General features: G+C 46.0%; 1 protein-coding gene across 4 annotated transcripts; it reads left to right on the forward strand.

Annotated features, from left to right (window-relative positions):
• Positions 1–12,764: 12,764 nt before the first annotated feature.
• KLHL38 (kelch-like family member 38) lies at positions 12,765–18,689 on the forward strand. 4 transcript variants are annotated; one of them, XM_014532456.1, is made up of 5 exons: positions 12,765–13,009; positions 13,209–13,580; positions 13,680–15,033; positions 16,707–16,812; positions 17,689–18,689. In XM_014532456.1, exons 2-5 carry the CDS (start codon positions 13,243–13,245, stop codon positions 17,976–17,978), a joined length of 2,088 nt encoding a protein of 695 aa, XP_014387942.1. In that variant the 5' UTR covers positions 12,765–13,009; positions 13,209–13,242; the 3' UTR covers positions 17,979–18,689. The 4 variants fall into 4 exon arrangements, with proteins under 4 accessions (XP_014387942.1, XP_014387943.1, XP_014387944.1 ...); XM_014532457.1 differs by having other exon boundaries at positions 13,680–15,058; positions 17,689–17,811; XM_014532458.1 differs by having other exon boundaries at positions 12,913–13,009; positions 13,437–13,580.
• Positions 18,690–19,129: the final 440 nt, after the last annotated feature.

Raw genomic sequence — 19,129 nt, forward strand, 5'->3', positions numbered from 1 at the left:
GACTAGGGGAGGTTGGCAGGCTGCAGTGGGCGTCACAGCGACCAGTCGACCAGTTGTTCTGGTCACTGGCTTTTTATACTAGTATAGATTGCCTTCACCATCTGAAATCACTTTACTTGTTTACTTATCCATTGTCTATCCCACGCCACCATTAGGATGTAAATGCTAGGAGGTCAGGGACTTTTTCTCCATTGTTCACCACCATAGCCCCAACTCCTAGAACAATGCCTGGTACTTAGTAGATGCTCAATAAAATGTGCTTGACTAGATGAATACATCACACCATTTCCTTCTTCCCCTTCTCAAGCCAATTTTATCCTTTGACTTCCACTTGTCCTTTCAGTCTTAGTTTGAGCATCCCAATCTCACTTTGCCTGCCCCCACCCCATGTAGCTAGTCACTTCCTCTGTGCTCTTTCTTTTACACAATTTCATCATAGACCTTACTATATTATTTTTCATTATTCTCTTTATTAATATTCCCAACTAGACTGGGAGCTCTGTGGGACCAAGGACCCCATCTTACTCAGCCTTCCAGCCCCAGTATGCAGAGCAATTCTCAATATTTCTGACCACCTTGGCTTCCCTGGCCACTAGTTCAGAAATAGTCTTTCCCTTCACCCCCTTCTCAATCATAGTGCTGCCTTTACAGCACTTACTATGATCTCACATCAACTCATCCCTATTTATTGATTTATTTGTTCTGCTTATCTATTGTCTGCCATCCCCCTGGACCCTAGTGACTGACACATAGTAGGTGCTAAATAAAGATTTGTTTACAAGTGACTCATTCAACATATTTGTTAAGTGGAGGACTAATTAATTGATTAACTCTCCCGGTACCCAAAGATTAGGGAGATTCAATGTTATGTTTACAGCCGTTATTCATAGTTTCCAAAACAAGGCACATGATTTATGAAAATCACATTCTGAAGGAAATGCTGGGGGTGGAGAGGAGAGGAAGAGGGCAAGTAGAGATTTGGCTAATGAGCAAAATCGGTCTTGAACTGCTCCAGGGCATCCATCACCTAAATTACTGATTGGTTGCCTCTTGTTTGGCATTGAGAACCCAGATGGCAGCAGCAGGTCTCTCTGCAGCTCCAGTAATTCTATTCCAATTAGTGCAATTAGAACCAGGTCTATAGATAATTGCCCAGATGTTCTGCTTCATCGGAGGTCACATTGCACATGCAGCCCAAGAAGATTAACATCCATATCGGCATACAGCGGATGGGGAGGAAGGATGACACTCAGCAAAACGGTTTCAAGTTCTGAGAATTCAAGTGCAAGTTTCAAGAGTAAAGGATCGTCAATAGCCCTTTCCAAGAGGGAGACCTCAGATCACCTACCTTCTCCAGCCTCCTCAGCCCGGGCCAACTGGGGAGCAGGGACATGAGATCTGCTGGCAATGGCGCGAGCTTGGCATCTTTCGTGTGACGTAAATAATATCAACCACAGTAAGTCACTCTAGGTCCATAGCATTGCTGAGGACATGATAAACAGAAGTTGGGGGGATGTGACAGCCACAAGGGCAGTGAAAGTAGAGGCTGGGACTGAGCCAGCTGATGGGGCCAGCAGAACAGAAGCCAGCTCAGGGCTGCCAGGCCCCAAAATAATGTTGCGTCTGGATGGCATGAGAGGCCTGGCCAGAACTGGTCCACCCCAGGGGAGGGATATGTACAGCTAATTCCAAACAGGTTATCAAATATAGAAACGCACCGGAGAACTTAGCTGGCTGCACTTCACCTCTGGGCAGGGTGTGAGGCCGATCAGGAGAAAAGTGATTAGTGTCTACTTTATCTCTTACAGTGAGTAAGATAGGCCAGTTAATCACGCCTGGAGTCCATAAGAGACGTCAATGGTGTCTAGCACAGAGGTTCCCACCCTCGGTTGCAGAGCTTACAGAATTTCCCCAGAGACTTGGATTTTATTGGACTTAGACTGGAGTACAGCCCGGGAATTAGGAAATTCTCAATTTCCCCCAGGGGCTTGAATGTGAAGCCAGGGTGGGAACCAGTGCCCGACACAGCTGCAGGTTGAGGAGGCTCCAAAACCCAGCGACATGCCCCAAACCTCCCATCACCCCCCCAGACTCATTTGAAGCAAAAAGAAAAGAAGGACCAGTCACTGACTCTTGGCACAGAAGGGTCCTTCTGGGGATATGCAGTATACCTCTACATAGCTTTTATTGAAGCCTCTTACTTTTCTGTAAAATCCTAATCCTTAGGCTAGCACCCGAGGCCCTATCTACCTGCTTATATGTTCCTCCAACAAATATTCATTGAGCACCCACTATGGGCCCCAGGTTCTTGTTCTCATGAGACTTTCCTTCTATTAGGGGAGACAGAGAATAAACAATGAAACATTATAAATAGGATATATTTTTAAGGGTGATAAAAAAATAAAATAGGATGGTGACACTGCATAGAGAGATGGGGGGGGGGGGGCAAGGTACTTTCGGTGGTCAAGGAAATAATGTTCTGAACTCTGAGAAGCCAGCCACATGAATATTGAAGAGAACAGCATTCCAGGAAGTGCAAAGTCCCCAGCTGCTGTTCTGCTGATATCACCAGCTCCCCCACTTTTGCACATTGGGCTTGTCCCATGAGCGGTGCCATCTTCCAATCCAAATCTATTACTTTTCCAAGAACCCCCTCTTCCAAGGAGCTTCCCAGGTCCAGCCCCTCCTCATTCTGACCACTCCTCCTCTCAAAAGTGTGTGAATGCCCTTGGTGAACTCCAATGGCTCTAAAAGCCTGTGATATGATTGTTACTATTCATTCCTCTTCAGCATCGTGCCTGAATTTGCACTGAATCATCACACACTAATTCTATTGTCTTGTTGTTTCACCCGGATTCAACTGGTCTCCTCCCATAGGATATGGTTCATTGGTCCTTTAGGGCACAGACTGGGTTTTCTGCTTCTTTGGTACCCCAGTTGCTCCTAGAACAGAGCTAGGCATTCATTCACAGCCCTTGACTGGAGCTGTTTATAGGAGGAGTTGACTAGCTTGCCAATTAAGTGTTTGTTTCAATGAAAGTAATTAGTAAGCCTCACCTCAAAACCACACGGCCTTCATTCTATTTTGCACTAGCATTATCTCCATTGCATAGACAAGGAAACCAAGGCACGGAGAGATTGGGTAACTTGCCCAGGTCACACAGCCAGTACGTAGCAGAGCTGGGATTCAAACCCAGGTCTGTCTGGTATTAGATGAGGTACCATACTACATGGCATGGCCCCATGAGGAATGAAGGTCAGCAGGCCCATTCTCAACTTTTCTATAAAGAAACTATAACTCATAAAATAATTAACAGAGGTGACCTGGTTCGTAGATTTAGTGCCAAATCCAAGGCAGGCATTCATGGTTGAGGATGCTAAGGCCTCTGGGCTCTCTGCTTTGTCATGTCCCTTTCATAAAGGTCAAAATTCTGGTCGGGATTCAGCCAAAGTATCAGATCATCACTGTGCCCTCTAATGAATTTAAGTGCTGCCAGGCAGCTCCTAACTGTAGGTGAAAATGTCTAATGAAATGGCAAATGGCAGGAAACCAGAGCACATTCATTTACCTTAAATTGTGTTTTCTGTCTTTTCTTCTCTCTCTCTCTCTCTCTCTCTCTCTCTCTCTCTCTCTCTCTCTCTCGTTTGACAGTTGTCTATGGAGAAAGACAGGAGCAAGAATCTAGCATCCTAAGCAAATCCCCGGAGCAAGTCACACAGCTTCATCGGTACCATGGGTTTAAAGGAGGGTTACCAGATTTAGCAAATAAAAATTCAAGATACACACTGAAATATGAATTTCATGTGCTGAGAAAGTATTTCGGCATGGATATGTCTTGTGCAATATTTGGGACATATTTATACCGAAGACCCGAGCTGAATGAAACCTGCCTCACAGGGTTACCCTGAGGATTATACCACACACCTAAGGGAACAGCTCCAAGGCACCTGAATGGAAATGGTAGCATTAGGTCTGTTCAAAGACTGCTTTTCTTCCTTTATGTAACAGTTGGAAATGGACAGCCTGGGCCCTCAGACAGATGAGAAAAAGAGCCATTCTGGATTATTGACTCATGGTTTATTTCATAAGCAAATTGACCTGGGGGGGAAGCCTGGCTTCCCTTCAGCTCTCTCCTTGCCCCCAAGAAAAGAACGGGAAAAGGCTGGAACCAGTTAAGTCCAGGAAAGCGCTCATGAGATGTGATAATAGAAGAGATAACAGGATATTGGTTTTGTAAACAGAAATAAGTTGGCTGAGCAAGAGGAGAAAATGAGATGGGGAGATAGCAGGGGAGCAGCAGGGGAACACAGCCTAGGGAGTGACCACAGGCAGAACGTTCACGGGCAAATGTCCAGTGGGAAAGGTCTGTTCCGCCTAAATCAGAACATCTGAGCCCCTTGTGTGATGCACTGGAAGGAAATGTTTTGCAAAGGTTCTCGGGCAACCTCAGGCATTGCTGTGAAGCAAGCAAGTTTGTCTTCGACACCCTTTCCTCTGCCCATTCAGCGGTAACACCAAGTCTGACCTTCTCTCTGCCCAGAAACAGTGTTCTAAGAAAAGCACCACCTGCCCTGGCTGGTGTGGCTCAGTTGGCTGGGCATCATGCTATGTACTGAAAGGTCACTGTTTTGATGCTGGATCAGGGCACATGCCCAGGTTTCAGGCTTGATTCCCAGTAGGGGGCGTGCAGGAGGCAGCTGGTTGATGATTCTCTCTCATCGTTGTTTCCCTCTATATATCCCTCTCCCTTCCTCTCTCTCTCTCTAAAAATCAATAAAATTCTTTTTTTAAAAAATAAAAGAAAAGCATCAGCTTAATACATCACCACCATCCCAGGTTTGGTGTTGCTCTATTTACCTAAGGTGCCCCTTCTCAGACCCCAACTAGCTTATCTGACAAACTAATCACAGGACTGGCACATTCTTTCTAGGCATAATTTACATTTTTATAACACCTTCTGGAACAATCTTTTCACCTTCTCCTCTGCACTTCCCTCCCCATTGTTATCTAATTCATTATCTGCTCTAAATAGGGAAGGAGGCGTTTTTCAGGTAGAGAGGACTAGTATATGGTCTGGTAAAAATGAGATCTTTGTGTGTCTCTCCAAATACATTCCATGAGCAGGGGATACAGTAGGTGTGTAGAAGATGTTCAGTAATTTTGGGAAATAATGAGTTGGTATGCCCCGGTGGATCTCCTAATTTCAAAAAAAGATCATCCTTGTTACTATTCTTATACAACCATTTCTGGAGGAACGTTCACTGACAACTGGAATGTCAGTTATGCTGTCAGTTTGCTACTCCTCCACCTCCATTGTATAATGTTCTACTTTGGGAGCCACAAACAAAGTTTTCCTCCGGGCACCTGTGTTGAAGAAAATTCTGGAGATGACAATAGGAGTAATGTGCACATCTCCTGGGTGGAAAGGCAGTTTCTGGTTGCTATAATTACTACCAATATTGTGCAATGCCTTTGGACAACTGACAATGCAATAGGTGTTACAAAGAGTTTAAATAGTAGACTCCCCAACCTCCAGCTCATGTCTGAAATGCTATGGCCTGTGCTGGCCTGCCCATTGGAATGGAAAACACAAGAGGATACTTCCTATTACCTTACCCAAAGCCCTGGAGACTTGGGCACGCTTCCCTAGGAATGGGGGTTACCAAATCAACCATGTTTGCCTTGGCCCACTCTTTTTTTTTTTTTTTGCCTTTTGATTATTCAGATGTAGAAGAAAGAAAGAGATGGCAAGGGAAGCCTTTATCCAAGAGGCTTCTGAATCCCTGGCAGGTCTGAGGACTGAACTTCAATAACAAGGTATGAAGCTAATACAGTGTCTCCTTAGTAGCATTTATTTCTCACCAAAAACAATTTACGAGGAATGGTGAATACTCACCACACCTCAGAAAATTAGGACTGATTATAACCCATTATGAGAATCAACCCGATATCAGAAGCAGATACAATTGGTTTGAAAGAAATAGCAAGTGACCTATTCATGTTTTACCTTATGGTACAAAGGAGATCCAGTTCTTTGAAAGTCAGTAAAGAGAGAGTTCATTTCTTCTACACTACTGCTCCTTGACTCAAAGACCCAGATAATAGACCAATCTTAAAATTGGCCATCTATCCTCTACTACATGGGTGATACCTTTTGAAACAGCCAGAGTACAGTTTTAGACACACATATGCACCCCACACAGTCGTACCATATCCTTTTAGGGCAGCGGTTCTCAACCTGTGGGTCGTGACCCCTTTGGCGGTCGAACGACCCTTTCACAGGGGTCGCCTAAGACCATCCTGCATATCAGATATTTACATTATGATTCATAACAGTAGCAACATTACAGTTATGAAGTAGCAACGAAAATAATTTTATGGTTGGGTCACAACATGAGGAACTGTATTTAAAGGACCAGAAGGTTGAGAACCACTGTTTTAGAGAACGCAACTCTGAAGCAAGCAACAGGGCAAAATGTGGAAGATTGAGGAGCATCCCTGCCAGGGTCCTGTGGATCCTGAGGGTAAAATGGAATCATCATAAATAAGTTTAGAAAGCTGTGGGGGAGATCCTGTTAGGGGCATTTGTTAGATAGTTGGGGTTATAGTTTTTCATGCATTGGAGACAAAAGAAAAGTACATCTTAATCCCGTAGAGTCAAGCTTCATGGATGCCACAGGACCCCTGGGAATGGAGCTAGGAAGTGGGAAAAGCAGCCAACTATCCCTTCAACTATAGATGTAGGAAGGATATTCAATAGCACCCAAAGGGATAGTTAGTGGTTCCTAAGGCATGCTATACAGTCTATTGTTTGGCCATCACTGGGTCTGCATAAATCGTTCACACAAAGATGAATAAAGAAAGAAAAGAGCCAGACTATGGGAAAATACTCCAGAAGAAATTTTTTCAAAAACTTCAGCATCAATAGAAAAAAAAAAGATATATATATATTAGAGCAGCAGTTGCCAACCGGTGGTCCGCAGACCACTGGTAGTCTGTGAGGTCCGAAAGTTTGGCAAACACTGTACTAGAGGCCCAGTGCACGAAATTTGTGCATGGGTAGGGTCCCTAGGCCTGGCCTGCGATCAGGACTGATCAGGGTCTTCCTTCCCCCAGCTGCTGGCTGCTGGCTGGGGCCTTCCTTCATTCCATGCTGCCCCCTTGTCCTTCATTCCATGCTGCCCCCTGGTGGTCAGCGCATATCATAGCGAGCAATCGAACTGGTGGGTCCAACTCCCGCCCGAGGGGGCAATTTGCATATTAGGCTTTTATTATATAGGATGTGTGAGTGTGTATGTGTGTATAGTTAGTTTTAGAGAGGAAAGGAGAGGGATAGAGAGATAGAAACACATTGATGAGAGAGCGACATCATTCAGATGCCTCCTGCATGCCTTCTACTGGGGATCGAGCCCACAACCCAGGCATGTGCCCTGATGGAAAATTGAACCAAGGACCTCTTTGTTCATGGGTTGATGCTCAACCAATGAGCACACTGGCCAGGCAAAAGACATTCCTTTTATAAAATAAGCAGAAATTTCTAGAAATCAAACTGAGCCAGAAAGAAAGCTAGATGAATTGTGGGATTATTTTGGAGGAATAAAAATGCAATAACATATTTCAAATATGCATTGGAAACAGCAAAAAAGAAACCTAACCCTATGGAAAAGTACACCAATGATGTAAAGGGTAAATTTGGGATAATGTTCTAGAATGCAGGAGGAAAGGATAAGCAAGTAAATATTTAAAAAGAGATAATGATTTAGAAGAGGAGGCCAAGTTAAAAATATATATATTATTCATTAAAAAGAGAACTACAATTGAAGTAATAATTAAAGATATAATTCTTAGGCTGAGTAAAGGCCAAAGTTAACAAATCAATAGCTATGTTTTACAGGCAAAATTTAATTTTTTAAAAAGAGCAGATACCTGGACATATCCTGGCAATGTTTTTTAATTAATGGGAAAAATAATTTTGCCTTGGCTGGTTTGGATCAGTGGATAGAGCATTGGCCTGTGGACTGAAAGGTCCCAGGTTCAGTTCCAGTCAAGGGCACATGCCTGGGTTGTGGACTTGATCCCCAGTAGGGGGCGTGCAGGAGGCAGCCAATCAATGATTCTCTATCATCATTGATGTTTCTATCTCTCTCTCCCTCTCCCTTCCTCTCTGAAATCAATAAAAATATATTTTAAAAAAGAAAAAATAATTTTAAGAATCAAAAAGTCATAAACCAGTCAATTCTTAAACTTCTCTGTAGCACTGCAGTTTTTCCAGAATAATGTGGGTGACTTTCAGAAAATTTTGAAAAAAAATTTATTTATTATTTTTAATTAAGATATAATTGACATATAACTTTATATTAGTTTCAGATATACAACATGATTTGATAATTGTATATATTGCTAAGGAGTCACCACAATAAGTAAGTTAGCATCTGTCACCATACAGTTATAACATTTTTTTTGGTGATGAGAACTTTTAAGATCTGCTCTTTTAGCAACTTTCAAATATACAATACAGTATTATTAACTATAGTCACCATGCTGTACATCACATCCCCTTGATTTATTTATAACTGGAAGTTTATAATAAAAAAAAAATTTGATCCTAAACTATCATACCCAGCCAAGCTGTTGTTTGTAGATGGTAGGAAAAGAGAACCTTGGATAAGGAAGGATTCAGAAAAATGCACCTGTCCCCTATTCTTCCAAAAAAAGAATATTATGAGTGAAGGAACTTCAGTTAATCAAAAGAAGGGTCAGAGTTAAGCACGTAAGAATGGGAAAGTGCGGCATAACAGAACTGGCAGTGCAAATGTAAATCAGCCAAGTATGGAGCTAAGTTTAAATAATAGTTGTAAATATGATTCAAAAGCAAATAGCAAAAGCAAAAAGTCATTCTTAAAAAATAAGATATAGTATATAAAATGATTTGATGACAACAAACTGAGCCAAATTCCAGGTTATCTTTACAAAAACCAGGGAGAAAGAAGTAAAAAGTATTTCAGATTCTGTTTCCTATCAGGAAGTTGAAAGATTTTTTTTTAACTTTTTTTTGATCACTAGGAAAACATAGATTAAAAATGTGTCAGCCCTCATCAGTTTGGCTCAGTGGATAGAGCGTCAGCCTGAGAACTGAAGGGTCCCGGGTTCGATTCTGGTCAAGGGCATGTACCTTGGTCGAGGGCACATCCCCAGTGGTTGAGGTGCAGGAGGCGGCTGATCGATATTTCTCTCATCGATGTTTCTAACACTCTATCCCTCTCCCGTCCTCTCTGTAAAAAATCAGTAAAATATATTTTTTTAAAAAATGTGTCATAAAAACTTAAAAGAAAGCCACTTGTAAAAATATATACAGTCTGGAAAAGGCAAAAGTAAGCCAATAGTGTCCAGTGTCAATCTCTGTCAACAAATTCCATTCTCTGCCTTTCCTAATATGGGGCAGGAGTTTAGACTTTTTCCTGCCCTCAAGGAGCTACAATCCAGGAGAGAAAGATGAAAACACATGACTAAAACTCAGCCTGATATGAGAGCTTGTATATGATTCTCTTTCTAGAGGACTTAGAATTCATGGTGGGACAGGGGTGACTTGGGAAGGAGGAGGTTGAGAAAGGCATCCCTTCATAACACTTACGACACTTAAATTATTTGTCTACCTTCCCTACTTCCCTTATGGTAAGTACCACAGGGCAAGGGACCTTGTCTTATTCAATGGATGGATGGATGGACGGGCGGACTCTTAGTTAATTAGACCCTTACCTTGCTCAATTCACATTTCCCCAAGGGAGTCTAATTAATGCTACATCTGGGAGTAAAGTTCACCCTCTCAACAGACATCTCTCTGTAGGTCATCCACCTTCTATACTCCAGCATAAAATTGCCAAATCATGCCTCAGTGGCCTGGAGGGAGGATATTCTTGCCTAAAGGCCCACCTCACCACCAGGAGTGCCTGCTGGGGAGCAGGGAGGCCAAGGCAATGTATTATTCTTGGTGACTCGCAGTGTTAAAATGAGAGAGCAAGAATGCATCTTTGATATTATTTTTTTCTTCCAATTTGATTTAGAGCCCAGAAAGCTCATCTGTGGCATAAATGATGTATCGGGTCAGGATGCAGTTCTCAGGGAGGAAGGGGGCCTGACAGCAGGTTGTATACCAACAACCCACTAACAGTCCTGTTGTTATCTCTGTTGGTCTTTATTTCCCTTACCCTTCCTAGGGGGAAAAATATGAAGACATTGTGCTGTCATTTGCAATACTGGCCTAGTAAACACAGGGTTAGGCTTTTAGTTCTCGGAGCACGGTCGTCATGGCAACACCAGAATCAAGGAGCAGGCCGCCTTTCGGCCATTGTCTGAAGTACAAAGTCCTTGCTCAGCTTTGCACAAGCTGGTCAAAAAACACACCCAGCCACACAGATGCAGACACCGGCAGGCAGGAACTCACATACATAGATAGGTTTTTAAATCACATAGCAAGAGGCAAGTTCCTTCCTACAGCTTTTCATGATCCAGTCCACTGAGGCCTTATTTGTCTGCTCCCCCTTCTTCTCCTTCACCTACCGATGGGAATGGGAGATACTCGCAAGACAACAAGGACAACAAGCCTTCCAGTGTTCGAGGAGCTCTCAGCCCTGTAGGTGCAGGTCTGCTCTGCACGTTCTTGAAACACAGCTCCCTGGGACCGACTGCCATGGTTCACTGGTTAGTGTGAAAGTTACATCTTGTCCCGATGGCGATAGGAGGACGGGGCCTGGACATGCGTGGTGGAGCATGTTGGTGGCCTCCTTGCCTGCAGCTGTCAGACCTGCTGCTGACCTGAACCAGCCTGCCCTTCCATGGGAATCCGGGCCCAGCACACTCAGCCAGGAGAGAAACTGTGCAGACTTTTTTTGTCTTAACTTTATGTGCTTCTTTGGGAGTTTGGGGTCTGAATGTATGGGAACCTAAATAAATGAGGACATTCAGCTCCTTGCCCCATTTCCTCAAGGATTCTAATTAATGGGTGTATCTCCATAGGTCTCTGACCCCCGTGGCTCAGGTCTTCTACTCCTAATTCTGGCCCCGAGGCCCTGGCCCCAATGACATATTAAGGATATACTTGGTGGCTATTGACCTTCTGGACTCTTTGGGGCTGATCCATGCAACTATGAATGAAAGACACTCCTTCCATCCTGCCCTGGGGTGTCCTAAGGCCAGGTCAGTCCAGCCTTCCCAACCAGGACCGGACACATACAAGCATCTGCGAGTTGTCTGATGGAGCTAGCATAAAAAATTTAAGTGGGAGGTATCAGGAAACCACTCTGTTTCCTGCTAAACAGTCTGGACTTCATCCTGCAGACACAGGAGCCATTGAAGGGCATGATGTAGGGGACCGGCAGGTTCTGGTTTGCCTTCTCCTGGGTTACAATGGTGGTGACAGAGAGGGTGTATTGGAGGGAGAGAAACTTGGAACAAAGGGAACATTTGGCTTGGGAGGATGTTGCAATAGTCCAGGCAAGACCGAAAAGGAAAGACCGGCTTCCCGGCCACTCGCTGCTGGTATCCCCAACCAGGAACCCTCTGGACATGGGAGCAGGAGAGACCTAGGTCCTTTTTACTCGTCCTGGTGGTTCTATAACCTTCCGTCCTGGTTCTGATTCTTACATTTGATGACTAACGCTTACTCCATCACCTCATCATTCTCTTCCTGCTTCCCTTCGTCTCCCTTCCCCTCTCCTTCCCTCCCTCCCTCCCTCCCTGCCACCCTCTCTCCCTCCTCCTTCTCCATTCTCTCTTTCTCTCTCTCTCCCCACCCACCCCCATCTCCCTCTGCTGCTGCTTCTCCCTCTCCCCACCTCCATCTCTCTCTTCCCCTCCCTCCCTCTTTCTCTCTCTGTCTGGAACAGCCTGGAGCAATAAACCTTGCCTCCTGCCTCTAGCTCAAGCCTTTCTAAAAGGAGAAAAAAAGAAAAGTAAAACAGAAAAGCAAGCCAGACCTATAAAAAGAATAACTGAAGAACAGTCCGCTCGTGTCTGGGAGAGACAGTATGATGCAGAGAGCACAGCTGCCCTCACCACTTTAAGACAGAAGCCTCTAGGGCAGCCGTGGGCAAACTACGGCCCGCGGGCCGGATCCGGCCCGTTTGAAATGAATAAAACTAAAAAAAAAAAAGACCGTACCCTTTTATGTAATGATGTTTACTTTGAATTTATATTAGTTCACACAAACACTCCATCCATGCTTTTGTTCCGGCCCTCCGGTCCAGTTTAAGAACCCATTGTGGCCCTCGAGTCAAAAAGTTTGCCCACCCCTGCTCTAGGGTCAGGAGAACCAACAAAGGTTTGGTCTCCCAGAGTCTGGAACCCCTGGGATGCTTCACACATATTCAAAACAGCTTTTGTCATGGATCCCATCATCTCAGAGCCTGGAGGAGGCAATCACAGCCTTCGCCAATGATCCTGCCACTCCGGTGGAAATAGAAACCCATTAAACAGCACCCCACATTCTGGCTTCCCTTGTGACCATCCACCACCTTCCACGTGCCCAGAACTATCGTCAGTAACGATCCCAGGCCCCAGCAACCTGTTTACAAACATCTAGGATTCCCAGGCACTTCAGGATGTTTCCAAGCAGGCAGCAAAGTCTTCTCTGAGAGAAGCCGTCCCTTCAGATCTATTTATGTAAACACTTGCCAAGGAAACAAGGCATGTGGGCATGCGCGGCCCTGCCAGCCCTGGGGTTGCTGCAAAAGGCAACTGGAAAGTCACATGTCCCAACAGTGGAAAATACATATGCAGCTATTCTTAGCCCTGGAATGTATACACCGTCTCCCTGCCCAGCAGTTCTGTCACAAAGCTCTAGAAAACTGTGAAAGCGCCTGTAGCATAAACAAATCCAGAACTCTCCCAGGACCAACCATTTGTCAACTGAAGGAAAGGCCCAGGTTTATGGTTTCACTTGGAGCCAGAGGTGGAAACTCCGGCGGGACCAGTCGGACGAGGCATCGGTGGCTATCACTGCAGCCAAACAAGGTAAATGTCTCTAACGTTTCCCTCTTCTGCAGGTGGACTGCCAGGTGTCGAGCAATACACCCCGCCCAGGGTATTATTGGGGCTCTGCTTTCTATTTATCCCATCTTTAAAACAAAACCCTAACGAATTTGTGAAGTCATGTTTCAATAAATGTATTGCAAAAGTCCCTTTTCATCCCTCGTTTCTGTCTGGTTACCAGAGGGCCACACCCCCCCGAATGACAAGCTTGGGGAATGACTAACACCCAGAAAGATGCTGAGATGAGTTCACTAAATAACAGAAGGCTGAGAATCTGGAGAAAGGCTCACAGACTTCCGCTGGTCAAGTGCACGGGCTGTTTATTTTGCTTCCGGCTAACATTTCAGCCCCCGACAATCAGTAACTTCCTACAACCTTCGTTGTTTTTGTTTGCTTGTTTTTTTCTCAGATTATCTGAAGATGTTATTTGCCTGTTACCTTTCAGAGCAATCATAACCAAAAAGAGAGGTGTCGGCTGTGGGGTCTGGAGTGTGGGTGGCCTCCCTCTGCAATCTTCACTAAGCGATATTCTTGGCCATACCCACAGGCACTGGTGAGTGGACACAGATGCTCTAAGTCTCCGAGCTGCAACAGCTAAACCCTCCAGCACATGCTCCCTCTTGGAACTCCCCTTCACCCCCCTTCTTTGCAGGATGGACAAGGAGTCAGCAGATGGGCTGCTCTTCAAAGACCACGACTTCTCCTCTGACTTGTTGAGGCAGCTCAATGACTTAAGACAAAGCGGAATCCTGACGGATGTAATCATCTGTGTTGGGGCCTGGGAGGTCCCCTGCCACCGAAACGTGCTGGCCTCCAGCAGCCCCTACTTCCGGGCCATGTTCTGCAGCAACTTCCGGGAGAGCGGGGAGGCCAAGGTCCAGCTGAGAGGCATCGACTCCACGACCCTGGAGCAGCTCGTCCTGTATGTGTACACGGGGGAGGTGCCCATCACGGCTGAGAACGTTCTGCCCTTGCTGGAGGCTGCCTCCATGCTGCAGTACCCCAAGCTCTTTGAGGCCTGCTCCTCCTACCTGCAGAGCCAGCTGACCCCCAGCAACTGCCTGGGCATGATCAGACTCTCGGAGATCCTCAGCTGCGAGACCCTCAAGAAGACGGCCAGGGAGGTGGCCCTGACGTACTTCCCAGAGGTGGCCGCATCCGCTGACCTGAAGGAGCTCTGTGCCTTGGAATTGAGAGACTACCTGGGGGACGATGGGCTGTGCGGGGAGGAGGAAAAGGTGTTTGAGGCCTTTATGGGTTGGGTCAAGCATGACCTCCAGACCCGGAAGCGATACATGCAGGAACTGTTCAAGCTCGTCAGGCTTCCGTACATCCACCCGGCCTTCTTCCACCACTTCATCGCCAACGATGCCCTCCTTCAGTCCTCGCCCTCATGCCAGATCATCTTGGAGATGGCCAGGAGGCAGATGTTTTCTTTGTATGGCACCACCAGTGCCCCAGACCTCCAACCTCCATGGCACGTGCCCCCAAGGAACTCTTACCAAGACTTCCTCATCCTCTTGGGTGGGAGGAAGGACAACCAGCAGACCACCAGGGACGTTCTGCTGTACCATAGACAGACAGGCCAATGGCGGAGCCTCGCCAAACTCCCCACCCGGCTCTACAAGGCCGCAGCCGTTGCCTTGCACCGCAGCGTCTATGTGCTGGGAGGCATGGCCGTGGGCACAGAGAAGAGTGAGCCCAGTCGCCACGTCTACATCTTCTCCCTGAAACTCAATCAGTGGAGGCTGGGACAGCCCATGCTGGCGGCCCGCTACTCCCACAGAAGCACCTCCAATAAGAACTTCATCTTCTCCATCGGGGGGATTGGAGAAGGGCAGGAGGTCTTGGGCTCCATGGAGAGATATGACAGCATCTGCAATGCCTGGGAGCATATGGCCAGCATGCCAGTGGGGGTTCTGCACCCTGCAGTTGCTGTGAAAGACCAAAGACTCTACCTTTTTGGGGGAGAGGACATTATGCAGAACCCTGTGCGCCTTATCCAGGTAAATGGCTGGTCCTTCTCATCATGTAAGTGCATAAGTGTGTACCCCCTCCACATGCACACACACAAACACACACATATAAATACTCACATAACACACACATACACACTTGTCATCTGCAGGGAAGTGGGGGGGGGAGAAGGGAAAGAAGGAAGAAAGAGAGGGAGGAAGGAAGTTTAATTTCAACAAGATTTTATCCATTTATGAATTATTTTGTGTAAGGTTCATATATACAAAGGTACGTCAGATACAACCATGAATGTAAAGGTGAAGAACATAGACTCTGGACTCAACCAGACCAGCTCTTCTTCTCACTCTAGCTGTGTGACTTTGGGAATGTCACTTAACCTCTCTGAACCTCAATGTCTAATCTGAAAATGGGGGTAAGTAATATTACCTACTTCATTGGATGGTTGTGATGATAAAATTTGGTAAACTGATTTTTAAAAAATAATAAGGCCTTTATATGATGGCAATTATATTTTACATAGGAAGAATTTCCAGTGAATAATACTGAGCAATTTTCCTCTATAAATGAATACTTTTGCTCCTTTTTTCTTTTTTTCTTTTTTTACAGAGAGGAAGGGAGAGAGAGAGTTAGAAACATCAATGAGAGAGAAACATCGATCAGCTGCCTCCTGCACACCCCCAACTGGGGATGTGCCTGCAACCAGGGTACATGCCCTTGACCAGAATCGAACCTGGGACCCTTCAGTCCGCAGACCGACGCTCTATCCACTGAGCCAAACTGGTTAGGACTGCTCCTGTTTTCTTATATGAAGTCCATTCTATCTCTCTTGTGCTAAATTCTGCCAGTAATGAACTAATTTACATTTGATATTTGAACTTTAAAATGATAAAATTACCAGGAAAACAAGTTCTGGGGATCCTGATTTGCTCTGTTTCCGAGTGCAGCCCATCTCTGTGCTCTGTTTGCCTTTCCTCGTGCTTCATGTTGTATATGGTTCTAATGATTCTCGAGCATGAGCTGTCCAAAAGCCTTCCTCACGTAGCCCCAGACTTGCTCTTGGCTCCAAGACCCTCCCGGATACACTGGAACAATTAGACATTTAAACATGAGCTAGAAATGAAAATAACCGAAAAAGCACTGGTTTCATGACCATCAAGTAGCTCCATTTATCATTAAAAGAAAAAATTGTCCCGAGCAAGGAAAGCAAACACATGCTACAATGCATAACTCTTGGTCCATTTTATAGAAACACAGCCTCTGATCTCATGGGGGTCACATGAAGACCAATTTCTAGTAATATTCTTCTTTCTGTTATTTAATTATATTTTTTATTGATAGTAATATACCTACATTCTAAAAATTGGAAAAATCTCTCCCATTTCACCCTTTCATTACTACTTTTTAAAGAGGACCATGTTTTCTTAAATGTGTTTTTATTGATTTTAGAGAGAGAGGAAAGGAGAGGGAGAGAGAAACATTGATGGAGAGAAAAACATCAATCATCGATCGGTTGCTTCCTACACACACCCCACTGGGGATTGAGCCCACAAACCAGGCATGTGCCCTGACAGGGAATTGAACGTCTCGCTGCATGGGAAGATGCTCAACCAACTGAGCCACACCTTCCGGGGCTTCATTACTACTTCTGTCTTTTGAAAATATCACTTTAAAATACAGCGCCATGATTATATCTCCCCCTCAGGTTTATCACATTTCCAGAAACACGTGGTTCAAAATGGAGACGAGAATGATCAAGAATGTGTGTGCCCCCGCAGTGGTGCTTGGGGAGCGGATTGTCATCGTGGGAGGTGAGTCTGAGCAGAGGATCGCCAGGCTGGGCACAACTTGGCATCGGCCATGGAAAAAGGGTCACTAATAGACGGACGTTGTTCTCCAAGACTGTCTGTAAAATCACATCCCTCTGGCTGAGGGAGTGTGGACAACTTGACAAAGTTCTTTTCCCCTCCAGAAGTTTCTCCCTGTCATTTTCTGTAAACAGGAATGAAATAATGCCTTATTTCACAGAGTTGCTGTGATAATAAAACATACTCACGTATTGAAAGCACGTGGCATGGTCCCAGACACGTGGCAAATACTCAAAACACGTTTGCTCTTGTTAACATTAGCTACTGATGGATCATTCCTCTGTAATCACAGTGTAGTGTCGTGGTTAAGAGGACTGGTTTGGGGGTCCAACAGATCTGGGTTCACATCCTGCCTCTGCCACTCCCTGGCTGGATACTCTTTGGCAAGTTATTACTCTGTTGTGCCTCAGTTTGCTCATCTGTAAAATGGAGATCCTCAGAGGGCCCCACCTGATAAGGCTGTCGGGGGGACCCATGAGTTCCCAAAGGTTCCTTCTTTGGATTGTGGTAGCTCTGGAGTGGGCGTGTGAGCGGGATGAAGAAGCCAGTGAGGCTGAGAAAGTCACTGGAATCAGGAGGCTGCTCCCCATCGAAAACGGGCCATATGCTGCCTTAACTTGGGGTTAGGGATGCAGAGGCCAAACCCCATCCCTGCGGCACACTAAACCTTGGGCAGGATACAGGTTAACGTTCCACGCTGTAGTTCAGATTCCAGCCTCAGTGTTAGGCGAGGGCAGAGATCAGACACGTACCCAGACCGCTGACCTCCACTCCCAGATGAGCAATGCTGACCTTGCTGCTGTACCACTTGGCTTTCAGGTTACACAAGGAGGATTCTGGCTTATGACCCTCAGTCCAACAAATTTGTCAAATGTGCGGACATGAAAGACCGGAGGATGCACCACGGGGCGGCGGTGATGGGGAACAAGCTCTACGTGACGGGCGGCCGGCGGCTGACCACGGACTGCCGCATCGAGGACTCGGCCTCCTTTGACTGCTACGACCCCGAGACGGACACCTGGACCTCGCAGGGACAGCTGCCTCACAAACTCTTTGACCACGCCTGCCTCACTCTCCAGTGCATTCCCCACGCCTCCACCTTCTCCTGAGGTCGATGAGAAACCAAAAAACCGGCTGTGTTAGTCCAGACCTTCTTGTTGCAAGAGACAGAACCCAACTCCAAAAAGCTTAACCCTAAACAGGTGCAGCGAGAGCTCACGAGACTCAAAGCTCCAGAGCTGGAGGCCTGGAACCAGGCCTATTGTTGGCAAAATTCTCTCTCATTCTCTCTCTCTCTCTCTCTCTCTCTCTCTCTCCCACCCTCCCTCCCTCTCTGGCTTTGTTCTCCACACAGTGTGAGGACAAATCCAGACTCACATTTTCTAGCTTAGCATCTTCAGGAGAAACTTTACCATTATCCATATATTAACCCTAAAAAGAAGTAAACAGTGCTGTTTGGCCCTTTTTGAATTCCATGCAACCTCTTGGGATCATACTACCATAACTGGCTACTCCTGGATGGCGTCCCTACAGGCAGAGGTGGGGTTAATGATCGTGGACAACCTATCTGAACGGCACTTAATGGCATAGAAGTGGTTCCCCAAAGGAAGACATGCTGGGCTGACAAAAGCCACATCTGCCCGAACACCATGGAGACTGGGAAGAGGAGGGCGAAGAGCCCCTGGAAGCCCTTGGTCCGGGTGGCAGCATGAGCAGTGGCCATGGCTGAGTGTCCCTGAGGCCAGGGATGCGGTGCATTGGAATTCCAGAAAGTATGTGCAGCATTGTCTGTGCTGCCAGAATAAAGTTTGCTTCTGTTGCCAAGAGATGTTTTTTCTCCAGCCTCTGGGGAGCTATAAACCTGCAGAATTAATCAGGATTTTCATTTTGGTAAATGTTATGAGAATTGCTCTTCTGAGGAAAGCCAACAAATTCCTTCAGAGATTACAGCAATTACTGCCCTCCCAGTGCTGGGGCTGACTTTCCCTGTGGCCTTCTTTATCTCAAAGTGCCTCCCACGCTGGGCCCAGTCCCGGGCGCAGGAATAAGCGGAAGCTGGAGGCACATTACAATCACCTGGGAAGATGTTTGAACATGGGACTGATCCCCAGTGGAGAGGGACAGATGGGGATTCTCAGAGGCGGGGCCCAGAGCTCTGTAGTTTTGAAAAGCATCCTAGGTCATTATAAGGTGCAGTCAAAACCACCTCACTGCTCATCTGTGGGCACTGAAGACCTTCATATGCGGGTCCCATACCCAT

This window comes from Myotis brandtii, unplaced genomic scaffold, assembly GCF_000412655.1.
Source record: "Myotis brandtii unplaced genomic scaffold, ASM41265v1 scaffold896, whole genome shotgun sequence".
Classification (NCBI taxonomy): domain Eukaryota; kingdom Metazoa; phylum Chordata; class Mammalia; order Chiroptera; family Vespertilionidae; genus Myotis; species Myotis brandtii.